This window comes from Prionailurus bengalensis, chromosome B1, assembly GCF_016509475.1.
Source record: "Prionailurus bengalensis isolate Pbe53 chromosome B1, Fcat_Pben_1.1_paternal_pri, whole genome shotgun sequence".
In the NCBI taxonomy this organism is placed as follows: Eukaryota; Metazoa; Chordata; class Mammalia; order Carnivora; family Felidae; genus Prionailurus; species Prionailurus bengalensis.
Window position 1 is genome coordinate 37675581 of NC_057344.1, and position 16366 is coordinate 37691946.

General features: G+C 46.0%; 1 protein-coding gene across 1 annotated transcript in view; it reads left to right on the forward strand.

Moving 5' to 3' along the window:
- Nucleotides 1–15584, forward strand: part of LZTS1 (leucine zipper tumor suppressor 1) — a 46997-nt gene extending 31413 nt beyond the window's left edge. The window contains exons 2-4 of the mRNA XM_043562431.1: nucleotides 8810–9287; nucleotides 11057–11860; nucleotides 14435–15584. Of these exons, the coding sequence (XP_043418366.1) occupies nucleotides 8943–9287; nucleotides 11057–11860; nucleotides 14435–15106 (1821 nt within the window). The 5' untranslated portion in view covers nucleotides 8810–8942 and the 3' untranslated portion in view covers nucleotides 15107–15584. The remainder of the gene's footprint in view (nucleotides 1–8809; nucleotides 9288–11056; nucleotides 11861–14434) is intronic.
- Nucleotides 15585–16366: the final 782 nt, after the last annotated feature.

Consider the following 16366-nt stretch of genomic DNA (forward strand, 5'->3'; position numbering starts at 1 on the left):
TCTCTTTCACTTTCTGCCTTTCCACAGACCCAAGTGCACTTAAGTGAGAACTGCGTAGGCTTCTGCTCCCAACCCTCAATCAACATGCTCCCCCCCAGACCTCAGCCACTCCTCATGCTGCCCACACTCCCCCACCCTCTTTCTCCTCCACTCTCTCTTCCTTTTCATTCACCCATTCACTCAGAAAATATGTACTGAGTTTTGCACATGGAGCCCTCCAGGCGTCAGCAAACCAAACTTCAGCAGGCTTGCAGACTGAGCTGAGATGATTAACCTGCCCCAACCCTGGCCCCAACCCCAGCCCCTGACCCTCATCTAGAGCAGCAAATGGGAGGAGAGGTTAAGGACAGGAATACAAACATTGGAATTCTAGATAAGGAAAGCTGAATCAGACAATATACTAGAGGAAGGAACAGAGGGTGGGGGGAGAGTCATCTTGAAAGGAGAGTCAATTAACTCTGGGTAAGTGTCCCATTTAGCCCCAGAGAGACCTCTGCTGGAGAGCTGGCTATGGACCCACCCACCAGCCTGATGCAGCCAGGGTCCCCTTCCCCACCCTCATCCCCAGCTGGCAGTTGCCACGGGGCTGCTTTCACATCTCTGCAAGCCCCAGCTGCCCTCTGGTAGTCAGAAAGCAGGTCTAGCTACTACAAGTCCCCATGAATCCAGCCCTGCCTGCCATAGGGAGATGGGGGTGGGAGTGAAGGGTGGCAAACTTTCCCTAAAGGTCTACTTTAGGTTTTGGGTTTTTTTTTAGTGTAGTTCACACATAATGTTACATTAGTTTCAGGTGTACAATATAGTGATTTGACAAGTTGATACTCACCACAAGTATAGCTACCTTCTGTCACCATACACTGCTGTCACAGTATCATTGACTATATTCCTTATGCTGTGCCTTTTATTATCATGCCTTATTCATTCCATAATTGGAAGCCTATATCTGCCTCTTCCCTTCATCCATTTTGCCCATCGTCCCATCTCCCTCCGCTCTGGCAGCTCTCAGTTTGTTCTCTGTATTTTTAAGTAAAACCTGCTCTTTTAACTTCAAGACATGTGAGGATCTAGTTCTAGCATCTTTCCACATTGACTTGTAATTTCACAAGCACTTGGTTTAAATTCATCCCATGTATACCATTCTTCTTACTGGGGCCAAGCATTATCATATATGTGATTTCATTTAATTCTGTGAATACCTGATCTGTCAGATAGGTATCAGCTGCTGTGTTGATCTAACGCATAAGGAGATAGAGATGCTGGAAGATTAAATCTCATGCTGGATGACAAAACAGATCCACCAGTCTGTGAACCTTTGTTGAGGCCTAATGTGATAATGCAGGTAGAACACACCACCAGGTAGGGGGCCTAATGAATGGTACCTGATGGTTATTCCTATGGACCCACAACTGTGCAGGCACAGGTCCTGTCTTTGGGGAGTTTGCTTAAAGGAGCAAACAAGTTACAGCAGGTAGGGACAGAAAGTGAATGTTTTGTGTGTGCCAGAGCTGGGGTGAGGTAGAACTAGAATTAGAACTACACTTCCCTGACTTCCCACCAAGCATCTTGCCATTATAGGACTCTCCTCAAAGAACAGGTCTGTGTACTTTGGGACTATCAAGACAGAGAAGCAGTAGGGAAAACTATAAAGACAATGCCAGAAACAGGGTAACCTGATAGCCTAGGCAGTGTTTTCTGTCAGGGTGCCTGGTGTGTGGGGAGGGGGGAACATGGGGTGGCTAGCTCAGGCCACTATAACAAAATACCACAGACTGGGGGGCTTAAAACAGACATTTATTTCTCACAGTTCTGGAGAGTGCGAAGTCCAGGATCAACGCACTGACAGATTTGGTCTCTGGGGAGAGCTCTCTTCCTGGCTTGCAGATGGCCACCTTCTTCTTGGAAGGAAGGGAAAGGGAAAGAAAGGGGGAGAGAGATTGAGAGTGTGTGTGTGTGTGTGAGAGAAAGAGAGAGAGAGAGAGAGAGAGAGAGAGAGAGAGAGAGAGAGAATGAACAGTGCAAGCTTTCTGGTCTCTTCTTGTAAGGGCACTAATCCCATCATGAGGGTCTCATCCTCAAGCTCATCTGAGCCTACTAATATTATAATAATTACCTCTTAATACCATCAGTCACATTGGGGGTTATGACTTCAACATTCAATTTTTATGGGGGCACAAACCTTCAATCTATAACAGGTAGATGTAGGGTGAGAACCTTTATCTCACTTCTATACAAAAGAAAAAATTTAAAAACACTCGTGTGCTGGGGGTAGAGAGCACTGGCTCTAATTCAGCCAACTACTGCCAGTGTCTCCTGTGTTTTCAATTAAACCAGTGCTGATTTTTAGACTCTTTATCTAGGTGTATTTGTCTTGCTTCTCAACCAGATTCTTAAAAACAGACACTGCCTTATATTTCTTTGTCTTGGTCAAAAACTTCGGATAGGACTGGGAAGTGAAAGAGAGGGTAAATTTACTCTGCTCCAAGTGGCCATTTGACTCAAAGTCTAAGAAATGGAAATTTGGATTGAAACCAGATTTGGATTCTAGTTTTTCATAGACTTGGCTTCCTATCTACCTGTTGTGGGACCTCAGTGTAAGTCATATGTCTTCTCTATGCTTCATCTTCCCTTCCAGAAGCTCGCTCAATAAATCCCTATGTTCCCTGTGAGCTGATTTTATTAAAAATGTACTGAGCACCTTCTTTGTTCTTTGCACTGTGCTCAATACCAAGGGGGATACAAAGAAGCTTCAGCTCCATCTCTGACTTCAGGAAGGTTTAAAGATAGTTGGAGAGATGACCATTCATCTCTGAAAGATTAAATGCTGCAGAAGCCATCACTGGACCTTGAAGTCAGTAGGAGGTCATGCAGGAGAAGGTCTATAACATGCTTAGTGAGAGGTTCTGTGGATCCTTTACTTTTCCTCTCCTGTCCTTCTTCCCTCTTTCTTTCCCCTTCTTGAATCTCCATGGTCAGTGTGATTGCTTATTTTCACTGCAAGTACATACAGTACTCTGGGCCAGGAGGGTTTTGTTTCCCAGTAATACAAATATGCCCTTTTGTCTTGTCCTTCCTGAGGGCAGAGGTAGCAAGTCTGGCAGGGTTGGGTAGATGGGAAGAACTAGGGTTTGGGAACTAGGATTGATCCACATTTCTGTAATGCTCTCTCCAAGTTGAAAACAGAACAAGCCTAGACACTTAAAGGTAATTAGTTTAGCTTCAAGTGGATCTGGGGATAATCTCAAACTTCAAAGCTCCTCTGTGTGTCAAGAGCTAGGAAGTGGAGAACAGGGGATCTGGAGCTACAGGACAGGAATAAACTCAGAGGACCAGAGACCACCATCCTAAACCCACTCTTCTCCTTTGCTCCCTGGCATCACTAGTCTTCTTCCTCTCGATCCTGTAGAGCCTAGCACAGTGCTTGTGCATCAGAGGTGATCCGTACTGCTGCTCAGGTGAACCAGGGAGCTTACCTGTCCCTAAAACCTTGTTGTCATCTGCCAAAGGGAAACGAAGCTATAGCTAGAGGCCATGGACCTTGATTTCTCCTCCAGGCTTTCCTCCATCCTTGGAAACTTACTTTGCCATCCTAACATCTCTGAGCCTTACCTACAGTCCCCATGAACATTGTGCTGTAGCAAAGAGATCATGGAGTTTGGGTATAGGTTAAAGTCCCAGTTTGGCCACTGGCCAGTTAATTGACAAGGACCACATCATGTAACCTCTTTTAGCCAATGCCTCACTTCCTCATTTTTGTTCTAGGAGCTATAAATTTGAAGTCTTTGCTTTCATAGAGCTTACATTCTGGTAGAGAGGCACACAATAAACAAAAAATAAGATTATTGCAAGTTAAGCAATTGTTATGAAGGAAATAAACAGGCTGGAATAATAGAGAGTAATGGGGACATAGATTTTTTTCCAGCATAACCATAGAAAGCCACATGCAGGGGTAATATCTGAATTGAGAACTGAAGGATGAGAAAGATCTGCATGAAGAGCTAAGGAAAGAGAATTGTCAGCAGAGGCAACAGGAGATGTGAAAGCTCCTGAGTGGGAAAAGGTTTGGTGTATTCACCAACAGAGGAGAGACAAGTCTGGTTATACTTGTGGATGTGAGCAAGTAGGAAATGGGGTGAGATAAGATTGGAGCAACAGGCAAAAACCAAGCTCTTCCCAGTGCCTTATTCTAGGAACAATTAGAATCTTTGAAGGGTTTCCATCAGGGAGCATGATACTGTGACACTTCAGATGCTTAGGAAGAACAGACTGGGGAAAGACAAATGTGGAGGAGGGTCCACCTGAGAGGGGATGGTAGTGGAGCAAGAGAGCCACAAATAGATTCATGCAATATGTCTACCCAATATTATAGTTATACTCCAACTATGTTATATACTTCTTGAGGACAACACCCTCATCTTGGACTTCTGTTGATCACACATACATCTGTAGAACACTGATCATGTACCAAGCACTGCACTTGTTAGTTTGCTTCATCCTCATATTGGTCCTATGAAATAGTTATTTTTTTCCATTTTATAAGCAAAGAAACCTCACAGAGGTTAATTTTGAAATCCATATCTGTCTGATGCCATAGCCAACTGTTGTATCTCTACAACTTTGTATATATAAATATTCATAAATATGTACTGGGTAGGTAAAAACTAAGTCACCCATTACCCAAGTAGTGTAATGTGCAGAGTGCAGGAGAGTCTTTGGGCGAAAAATAGCTTTCCTCACTGTGGAAAACAGTATGGAGGTTCCTCAAAAAATTAAAAATAGAACTACCCTACGACACAGCAATTGCACTGCTAGGTATTTATCCAAGGGATACAGATGTGCTGTTTCAAAGGGACATATGCACCCCAATGTTTATAGCAGCATATCAACAATAGCCAAAGTATGGAGAGAGCCCAAATGTCCATCGATGGATGAATGGATAAAGAAGATGTGAGATATATATATATATATATATATATATATCTCACATATATATATATGTATATATATATATATATATATATATATATATATATACATACACACACACACACACATACAATGGAGTATTACTCAGCAATCAAAAATAATGAAATCTTGCCATTTGCAGCTACGTGGATGGAACTAGAGGGTATTATGCTAAGCGAAATTAGTCAGAGAAAGACAAATATCATATGACTTCACTCATATGAGGACTTTAAGACACAGAAAAGATGAACACAAGGGAAGGGAAGCAAAAATAATGTAAAAAAACAGGGAGGGGAACAAAACATAAGAAACGCAAAAATGGAGAATAATCAGAAGGTTATTTGAAGGGTTGTGGGAGGGGGAGATGGGCTAAATGGATAAGGGGCATTAAGGAATCTACTCCTGAAATCATTGTTGCACTATATGCTAATTTGGATGTAAATTAAGAAAAAATAAAATTAAAAAAATAGCTTTCCTACATTTGGACAACTTCTTAGGATCTGAAGTCCCAGCTAAGCAAAAGATAGATGATGTGGGGGACAGAAAACACAACTTGTCTTTGTCAGCTGTTAAATTAACAGGGAACTCTGTATTCCTAAGTAATACCATTAGAGATTGGGATGCAGGAAAGTTGCATTTGGAATTGAGAGCACTAGTTCTGGAAAATGAGGTGAGGCATTGAGGATAACATAGGGATGATGAATGCTGGAGAGAGCAATGATAGATACCAATGAAAATACCTACCAGTTGTGGAGTGCCTATTAGGTACTGGGCATTCAGTAGGCATACCAGACCTGTTAGATTATTTTGGTGCTTATAAACTTCTCATAACAATCCTATCAGTAGACATAATTGTGTTTCTTTGATTCTAAAAGGCCATCAATTTAATAAAAAGCTTTTCAAAGAAAACATACATTGCACTTACCCCATGATGTTTTATTGTGTTTAGTTTCTACTAATGGAATATAGAATGCATTTATTCATAACATAACTATTTTATAATTCATGATAACAATGCAAGTTTGAGTTCAAGCCTTCATATTCAGAGTCTAAAGAGTCTTCTTGTTCTTTTTCACTGTGCACGTACAGTGCTCTATAACCCACCTGGGACTTCTTTCACAACTTTAGGATTGACAGTGTAATTTAGAGCAGAAGAAAGAAGAAAGAGTTTCTTCTGCATTTCCCATTTTATTAAACTTATAGTTTCCCTCCCATCATCTGTCTTTTGACTGAGAAATACTCCTTCACAATGCATGACAACCACAGTTTTTCCCAGCTTTGAAAATCATGTGACCTATGCTTAGAGATTTGTCCAAATCTACAAATATGCTGGTGTTGACATCCCAGTGTATTCCTCAATGTGGTGACTGGCAAGGTTATTGTTATGTTAAGCATTGATTATAAAATGCATTCCTTTAACTTTTAAGTTTTTTATTTTAATTCCAGTATAGTTAACATACAGTATTATATTAGTTTTAGGTGTACAACATAGTGATTCAGCAATTCCATATATCACCTGGTGTTCATCACTGACAAGTGTACTCCTTAATCCCCATCACCTATTTCACACATCCGCCCACCCACCTCCCCTCTGGTAACCATCACTTTGTTCACTATAGTTAAGTCTGTGTTGTGGTTTTTCTTTTTCTCTTTTTTTCCCTTTGTTCATGTTTTATTTCTTAAATTCCACATACGAGTGAAATCGTACAATACTTTTCTTTCTCTGACTTATTTAACTTAGCATTATATACTTTAGCTCCATCCATGTCATTGCAAATGGCAAAATTTCATTCTTTTACATGGCTGAATAATATTCCAGTGTGTGTGTGCATGTGTGCGTGCACGTGTGTATATCACAGCTTCTTTATCTATCCATCCCACTTAGGCTGCTTCCATAGATTGGCTGTTGTAATAACACTGCAACAAACATAGGGGTACATGTATCCCTTTGAATTAGTGTTTGTATTTTTGGTGTAGATACTCAGTAGTGAGATTACTAGATTGTACATTCCTATTACTTTTAAAAACATGTTAAGTGTGTTTCAGAATCACTTTGCGAAACTGAAGGTATTTCTCAATGTTTGAGGGTACAATTATTTCCCTCCTCTTTCTCTCCTGAACGCTCTCTGGTAAAGTCTTTTTTTTTTTTTTTACTCCTTCACCCAAACTACTCTCATTGAGGTCAGTACCTCCACCTGGCCAGATCCATTGACCAATACAGTCATCATCGGCAGCACTTGACACCATCCTTATGAAACAGTTTCTTTCTTATGTCTCCTCTATCAGTTAGAGCCTTCTCAGTTTCTCTTTCTCATTCTTCCTCACCTTCCTGACCTTCATTAACCAGTCCTCAGACTTCCCTTATCTTCCTGCCTTTACTTCTGTAGTGAAGTCATCTAGTGACATAGCTGGCTTCTAGAACAAACAACTTTTACATGGAAATGTACAGCTCCTCACCCATCCTTCTGCCTACCCTACAGCACTCTTTGGATGCCTAATTGACTCTGCAAACTTAATGTCTTAAACCAAACTCCTACTTTCCACCCCATCTCATCCTAAACTGGCTCTTTTTGTAGTCTTTTGTTTCTCAATAAATGGCAACTTATGGCCTCTAGTTGCTTGGATAAAAACATTGAAGGAGGCACCTGGGTGGTTCAGTCGGTTAAGTGTCTGACTTCAGCTCAGATCATAATCTCACATTTTGTGACTTCAAGCCCCGTGTCGGGCAATGTGCTGACAGCTCAGAACCTGGAGCCTGCTTTGGATTCTGTGTCTCCCTCTCTCTCTGTCCCTCTCCTGCTTGCACTCTCTCTCTGTCTGTCTCTCAAAAATAAATAAACATTAAAAAACAAAGCATTGAAGTAATTCTTGACTCCTTTCTTTCTCTTATGTCTGGCATCCAGTCCAGTAGCAAATCCTATCAGCTCAACTTTAAAATTATACCTAAAATGTAATACACTGCTACCACCCTGGCCCAGCCATGTTAGTCACTCACCTAATGTAATTGGCCTACCACTTCCATCCAGGCCAATCAGCAGCCCACTGTCTCCAACCTGCAGTCAGAGTGACCCTCCACAGCCTAAGTCAGATCAAGTAATAAGCTTCTCAGAGTCACGCAGGGGCTCCTCATCTCAATCAGAGTAAAAGTCCAAGCCCTATGGCCAACCACACTCTATATTTCCTGGAACCTGCTAGTTCTCTGACTTCTGACTATTGTACACCGCCCGCATTGCTAACTATCCTCCAGCCAGACTGGTCTCCTGGATGATCTTACATATGCCAAGCACAAGCTACCACAGGGACTTAGAGCTTTTGCTCTTGAGGCTTCTGAGCATCTCTCTTCCCCAGATTTCCACATGGCTGCTCCCTCATTTTCTTGAGGTTTCTTCAAGCAGTACCCCAACAAAGAGGCCTCCCTTGTGCCACCTGTATAAAATAATGACCTCCCAGAATTCTATGCTGCTCACTGTGCTTTATTTCCCCGCTCCCAGCACATATATCCTAAGGATGGTAAACATTGATTTGTTGATGGCTTGTCCACACTACATTGAACACAAGCCCCATGAATGTGGGGACAATAGCCATGTTAGTCACTACTGTATCCCAGGACTTAGAGGAGGGCCATCCCAAAGGAGGGTCTCAGTGATGTTTGTTGAATTAGTAGACAAAGGAAGAGTGAACAAAAGAGTCCAGTAACAGAGTCAAGGCTGAGTTTTCATCAGGAGAAGTATACATTTCTCTACTGCTCAGATCTGGCCATCAGAGCAGCTCCTCACGAAGTCACCATTGAGGACTGTGCCGTGGCTTGCTCATCTCAGGCTGACTTCTACCTTTTGTTCCCTTACAGGTCTACAGCTCTCCCAGGTTCTGTGAGGCTTCTGCTATGACCGCAGCTTCTTCTTGGTACCAGGACTGCCCCTTACTGCTGCAGCCACACCAGATCCCTGCTCTGCCCTGTCTGTCTTTAGCCCCAAGTCAGCATGGGTAGTGTCAGTAGCCTCATTTCTGGCCACAGCTTCCATGGCAAGCACTGCCGGGCTTCACGGTACAAGCTGGGCAAGTCCTCCCATCTCAAGAAACTCAATCGATATTCAGATGGGCTTCTGAGATTTGGCTTCTCCCAGGACTCAGGCCATGGCAAGTCCAGCTCCAAAATGGGAAAGAGTGAAGACTTCTTCTACATCAAGGTCAGCCAGAAAGCCCGGGGCTCCCACCACCCAGATTACACTGCACTGTCTAGTGGGGACATAGGCGGCCAGGCTGGGGTGGACTTTGGCCCGTCCACCCCACCCAAGCTTATGCCCTTCTCCAGTCAGCTAGAAATGGTAAGCAAGGGTCTTTGGTAAGAGTGGGTGGGTTGGAAAAGCAATAGAGAGCAAAATGGGAAGAAGAGAGTGGGGGCAAGGATGGGAATGAAGTCAGTGATACAAACATTTAAAAACCCAAGAAGCGGGGCGCCTGGGTGGCGCAGTCGGTTAAGTGTCCGACTTCAGCCAGGTCATGATCTCGCGGTCCGTGAGTTCGAGCCCCGCATCAGGCTCTGGGCTGATGGCTCAGAGCCTGGAGCCTGTTTCCGATTCTGTGTCTCCCTCTCTCTCTGCCCCTCCCCCCTTCATGCTCTGTCTCTCTCTGTCCCAAAAATAAATAAAAAACGTTGAAAAAAAAATTAAAAAAAAAAAAAGTAAAAAACAAAAAAAAACCCAAGAAGCCAGGGCAGTGTTGGTGAGGGTGGAAATGCTCAGTCACACCACAGAGATCAAAGGCTGGACGAGGGAATTGAAGCACTGGTCATGCCCCTAAACTGGAAGTCTTGAGTGATCCCTTACACAAAAAGCAAAAGAGAAATGAAAGCCTTTCTGAGCCCTACTGGAATGTAACTCTGGATTGTCAAAACAGGACCAACAGCAGCATTTTCAAGTACATGGCAAGGGGAGGGAGCTCTATTATCATCTGGAAGAGCCAATGGAGAGTCTGCTTGTAGAGAGCTAGCAGCTTTGCTGCTAGCAGACTCCTGAAGGTGGGCCTTTCCCTCACTTGCTGCTGTTGTGGTGCAGCAGCTCCTCACTCAAGCCAGGCCTTGAAAGTGTCTTCGGTGGGATAAGAACTGAGTTTGTTATCATCAGTTTAGCAGAAATGAGGTCAAAAGAGGCCTATAAAGTCAGAAATCCAGCCCTTATGCCAGCTCAAATTCTCATGGGTCCAACCAGTGGACTTGAGAACAATTTCCCTAGTTAATCACATGCCCCCACCTGGGGGATGAATCCATGACTTTGATATTCTAGGAAGTGACCCACTTAGTTTGCATAGAGCTTTAAGCTTTTCAAATTTAAAGGGTTTGTAGACTGCAAGGTACTCTTCCAATGAAAATGACAGTTTTAAGAAAAGGATTGTTGGGGTGCCTGGGTGGCTCAGTCAGTTGAGCGTCGGACTTTGGCTCAGGTCATGATCTCATGGTCTGTGAGTTCGAGCCCTGCGCCGGGCTCTGTGCTGACAGCTCAGAGCCTGGAGCCTGCTTCGGATTCTGTGTCTCCCTCTCTCTCTGCCCCTCCCCCACTCAAGCTCTGTCTCTGTCTCAGAAATAAATAAACATTAAAAAAAAAAAAGGATTGTTATTGCAAGTGGTCTTCCCAACCCTTTGATATTAGTCACAGCCAGTATTCTTGCTTCTGGCCTACTGGAAGGGGCAGTGAAGGTGAAGAAGGGATGCTTGTTGACCATGCTTGTTGAGCCTAATGCCCTTACCCTACACCACACAGAGACCCAGAACCAGAGCCCTGGCCTAGGGATCTCAGCCAGGGAACCTAAAGATGCTATTCATCATCTCACAAGGGCTGGGACAAGCTGATGACAGGTTAGTAGTTTGTAAAACAAAGTAACTCAGTGATCCTTAAGTACATCCCCTAGCCACAAAGGAATTCCTCCTTCTTGAGAGAGACTCACCATATTCAGCTGCTTCATAGCAACAGGCAAGATCGCCTATGGTTATTACCAAAAAGGATGCTGTGTGGCCAGCATACACACCCAGCAAGGGAGGGAAAGGTGAGAGGGGAGTTGAAGTGAGACATGGAATCAATATGGTTGTTTTCCTCACCAGGGGTCAGAGAAAGGTGCAGTGAGGCCCACAGCATTCAAGCCTGTGCTGCCACGGTCAGGAGCCATCCTCCACTCATCCCCTGAGAGCGCCAGCCACCAGCTGCACCCTGCCCCTCCAGACAAGCCCAAGGAACAGGATCCAAAGCCCAGCCTGTGCTCTGGGGCACTGTCTGACTCTGGCCGGAACTCCATGTCTAGCCTGCCCACACACAGCACCAGCAGCAGCTACCAGTTGGATCCACTGGTTACACCAGTGGGGCCCACCAGCCGTTTTGGGGGCTCAGCCCACAATATCACCCAGGGCATCATCCTCCAGGACAGCAACATGATGAGTCTGAAGGCTCTGTCTTTCTCCGATGGGGGCAGCAAGCTGGCCCACCCAAGCAAGGCAGACAAGGCTTCCTCATGCATCCGCTCCCCCATCTCCACAGATGAGTGCAGCATCCAGGAGCTTGAGCAGAAGCTGCTGGAGAGGGAGGGAGCACTCCAGAAGCTGCAGCGTAGCCTTGAGGAGAAGGAGCTGGCCTCCAGTCAGGCTTATGAAGAGCGGCAGTGGCGCTGCAAGGAGGAGGTGGATGGCCTGGAGCAGAAGTGCAGTGGCAAGTTGAAGCAAGCCTCACAGAAGAGCCAGCGCACACAGCAGGTGCTGCACCTCCAGGTGCTCCAGCTCCAGCAGGAGAAGAGGCAGCTCCGGCAGGAGCTTGAGAGCCTCATGAAGGAACAGGACCTGCTGGAGACCAAGCTCAAGTCCTATGAGAAGGAGAAGACCAGCTTTGCCCCTGCACTGGAAGAGACTCAGTGGGAGGTGAGGCTTATGGTGGGGGCTTGGGGTGGTCAGCTATTTGATACCAGTCCCCACTTCTCCTCCAGGTTCTAGCCCATGGTGTGTGTACACAAATTGCCCAAAGTGAGCCAGAGTGCCAGACTTGTGACCCAAACAAAGGGCTCCATGGTGAACCATGTCGGGAGTACAATTAGTTTGAGCTTCCTACTCTCTCCCGCCTCAGGGCCTCAAGGCCTCCAGAATTCAACTTGCTAACTGAGTCATTGACTGAGGAGCTGGAACTGAGAGAATAGAGGCCTCACTGGGCTGAGGGCCGACCCACTTCATCTGCTTGCAGGAAGCTCAAAAGAAACACAAGCCATGCCTGAGCATGAGTTCACGCTGGTTCAAGAGCCCACAAGAGAGCAGACTTTGTTATTTTTGAGAGAAGGGACCCCACGCACTAGTAAGAGTGACCTCATTTGTGGCAGGTATCACTGACAGAATGGGCCATTCTACACAGAACTGTAAGTGGGGCTTCTAGTTGGTGGACTGCAATGGAAACATAGAAGAGCAAGAGAAGGGCACACCATACCTGGAAATGAGGCATCTGGACCTGGCTTAGCTGGAGAAGCTAACCCCCACATTCCAATCTCCAGAAAATAGCTTTTCTCACCTGAAGGGCCTCTCAAGGTGGCACAGGGGACAGATAGGGGTGTGGGCATGGTGGTTCTTTTATTCTCCCCAAAGACTCCTACCCTGGAAAGGAACTGAGGAGGCATTGTGTCTGATTAGACCAGTGCCACCCCAGGTCAGGGTGACACATCCTCAGCAACATAAGCACCTGTTTGCACTGGAGCTTTCTGTACTCATTCTAGAAATTAGAGTGACAAATGTTATCAGGAGTAGAGAGGAAAATGATCCTTTCTATGAAAGAGATGAATGGGGGTACTGGACAGGTGAGAAGAGAAAATCACTTATTTGCCAGGCTTCCCACAGAGGAAAGGATGCTGGCCACAGGGGTCTTTCCTCTTTCCTATTGATGATGGCACAGAAGACCCCACCCTAACGATCATTTCTCAGCCAGGGATCAGAGACATTTTGGGGCATCTCAAAGATATAAGCTCGTCCTGGTGCTAGGCATCCATGCTTATTTGTCCAATTCCCAGCTAAGCTAGACATCACTGTGACCTCATTCCCAGATTGTCCAGTCAGTCTAGACAGTAAAACAATAAATAGAATAAGTATTTATAATAGCACATAAATATATTGCAAACATATTTAGAATAGTAATTTATCAAGTGTTTATTAAGTGCCAAACCCTAGGTTCTCCCATTTAATCCTTATAATAACCCTACTTCATAGGGTTATTATATGAAGTAGGGTTATTATAAATAATCCTTAATTTAGTTAAGAAAACTGACAACACAGAGGTTATAGTAGCAAACAACTAGTTAAATGACTTGCCCAAGATCACCACATAATAGGTATCAGAGCCAGGATTTGATTTAATGATTTGGCTCCAAAGTTCACATTTTTAATCACTACCCCATACTATCACCAAGATTAGCCAATCATATACAGATGTGGTCGAGCCAGGATTCAAAAGCAGGCCCATGCCTCAACCATGACTCTATGTTGCTCCCTCCATGAAACAAACACAGGCTTTGCCTTAGAAAGACATTCCTGGTCCCACACAAGCATTGTGGATGAGGTTATGCATTGCTTCATAAGTGGCTCATGAGAGCAAGGAGTTGGGGGTTCCTACTGTGAGAGAAGTGAGGAAAAATTAAGGTAGCTTCTGGTCTTGTTCCAAGAATCCATTCTGTAGAGGCCCAGGCTCTGACCTTCATTCTGTCCAGCTTTCCCACAGGCCAGCAGGAAACATTCTTGTGACACAGCCAACCAGACTGGTCTAGGTCATCTTTTGAGCCACCCATGACCCCAAATGGTCAAGTCCCCAGAGATGCATGGGTCTGAATCAGTGCCTTTGATTTTGTCTGCTGCTTTTGGCCAACTTTTGAAGGGGAATAAGAATAGAAATGGTGGAGGGGTGGGCAGGGGGACACATAGTAGCTTGTCATTTGGCAGATCTGAATTGGACACTGTCTCTGAGGCAGGCATGTTGCTGGTCATTGGCATGTAGCTGGTCATTGGCGTGTAGCAGTTAATACTTGAAAATAGTCTTTATCCCCAGTAGGGAAGGAGGGGAGCCAGGTATGCACAAGGGTGAGGTCAGAAGATGTGGGCACAAACATGAATGACAGAAGTTTGCCAGACATGGAACTCAAGGTCATTAATGTTAAGTGTGGATGATGGAGCTACCAGTAGTGAGCATTGGTTTACACACAACCATGGGTTTGGGTACTGATTGAGATATAGACTCTAATTTGGGGTTGAGACAGGCATGTGGACAGACTAAGACTACAGAATGACAGGAACCTCAGAGAGGGGCTTGGCCTTCACGGGTCACCCAGACCATCATGCCTGGGAACTCTCTTGAGACACCATGTCAGGACCAGCCTAATTCTTTAGGCAGTTAAGATGTTACTCTCCCCAGATAAGGACCTCTTATATCTTAGCACCTTCTCTTCTTCCCAACCCAACCCTTGGCAGGTGTGCCAGAAGTCGGGTGAAATCTCTCTTCTGAAGCAGCAGCTGAAGGAGTCCCAGACAGAAATCAACACCAAGGCTAGTGAGATCCTTAGTCTGAAGGCACAGCTGAAGGACACACGGGGCAAACTGGAGGGCATGGAGCTGAAGACTCAGGATTTAGAGAGTGCTCTGCGCACCAAGGGCCTGGAGCTAGAGGTCTGTGAGAATGAGCTTCAGCGCAAGAAAAATGAGTCCGAGCTTCTCCGAGAGAAGGTGAACCTGCTGGAGCAGGAGCTGCTGGAGCTGCGGGCCCAGGCTGCCTTGCAGCGGGAAGCTGTGTCTCTGGGGCCAGGGCTAGGGCCAGGGCCTGGGACTACCTTCTCTGAGGACATCCCCGCCCTGCAGCGGGAGTTGGAGCGGCTGCGTGCAGAGCTCAAGGAGGAGCGGCAAGGCCATGACCAGATGTCCTCAGGCTTCCAGCATGAGCGGCTGGTGTGGAAGGAGGAGAAGGAGAAGGTGATCCAGTACCAGAAGCAGCTACAGCAGAGCTACCTGGCCATGTACCAGCGGAATCAGCGCCTGGAGAAGGCCCTGCAGCAGCTGGCCCATGGGGACGGTGCAGGGGAGGCCTTTGACATTGACCTTGAAGGGGCCGACATCCCCTACGAGGATATCATAGCCACTGAGATCTGAGGGGCCTCCTGGGAGAGGGAGAGCCTGGGACCTGACATTGGGAGGCAGGGGTACAGAGCCTGTAAAGGAGGGCTCCTCTCCCCACTACCCTGCTCAATAACTCATGTCTCTGAGAGAAGCCTTCCCCAAGGCACAGACCTGGGACCCAACAGGGGAGGAGAGAGAAGGAGAAGGACTGCTACATGACTTTTCCAACCCTTGCCCACATTCCAGCATATACCATCCCTCCAGCCCACCAGACCTCTAGCTTTCCCAACAGATGCATCCAGGGATCTCCGTCATTTGGTTAATAGATCCCTAAACCTTGCCCTTTGTTTAAAAATATTTAGACCCTCTCCCAGGGATGATGGTGACTGCCATATTGGCCAATGGCCACCCCATGACAGAAACTCCCTTCTGTGTGTTCCCACAACTGCCTTTTTGCCCCTGGACACATTGGGATGCCTTGGGAATAGAAAGAAGCCATCTGTGACCATAAGCCTTGGATCTTGACCTGTTTATAACCTGAGCTATTTTCCTGTGGTCTCCGAGTTGTAGGGCTTGTAGTGAGGTGTGGGGAATCTTGCTTAGCAACATCAGAGCTGTCCCAATTCTGGACAGCCACAGACAGGAGGGGAAAGCTGGGGCAGCCCAGGAATGTCTAGACTCTCTAACCAGAGAAGGTTAGAGGGAGAAGCCAGGTAGTAATGACCAGACCCTGCTGGGCCCTGCTAACTGGAGGTGAGCAGCCTTGGACAACTGGTAGCCCAAATTTGACTTCAGTGACCACTCTTCTTAAAGCCATAGACACTGAGGCCCTGGGGAGGGGGAGATTAAAAGCACCTGACACAGGGTGGGTGTGGCTTATAGGTCAGGGGCAATCCCCAGAGCCCCAGGCAGAGAGAAGAGGCACAAATACAGTCTTAATGAACAGCCCCAGGGCCACTGGCTAGCCTCCCTCCACCTGGGCCCCATAGGAGCCCCCAGCTGTAAAGAAACCAGAGGGCTTCAGCTTTCTGGGGGCTGGGCCAGTACCTGGTAGGGGAAGGGGGGGTGGGGAGGGGGTAAAGATGTGTAGAGCTGGGGGAGGGGAGAATGGTGGAGTTTCTCAGTTGCTTGGTTCAGAGAAAAAAATTTTTTTTGGTCTTCTTTCGTCTTTTTTTCTTTCTTGTCTTTTCAGAAGCAAGCCAGATCTAGCAGGCAGCCAGAACTGTTCCATGTTCTATTTTTGACTCAAGCTACAGCTGCTGTTCTTTCTTAGGACAGCCAAGCCTTGCTGGA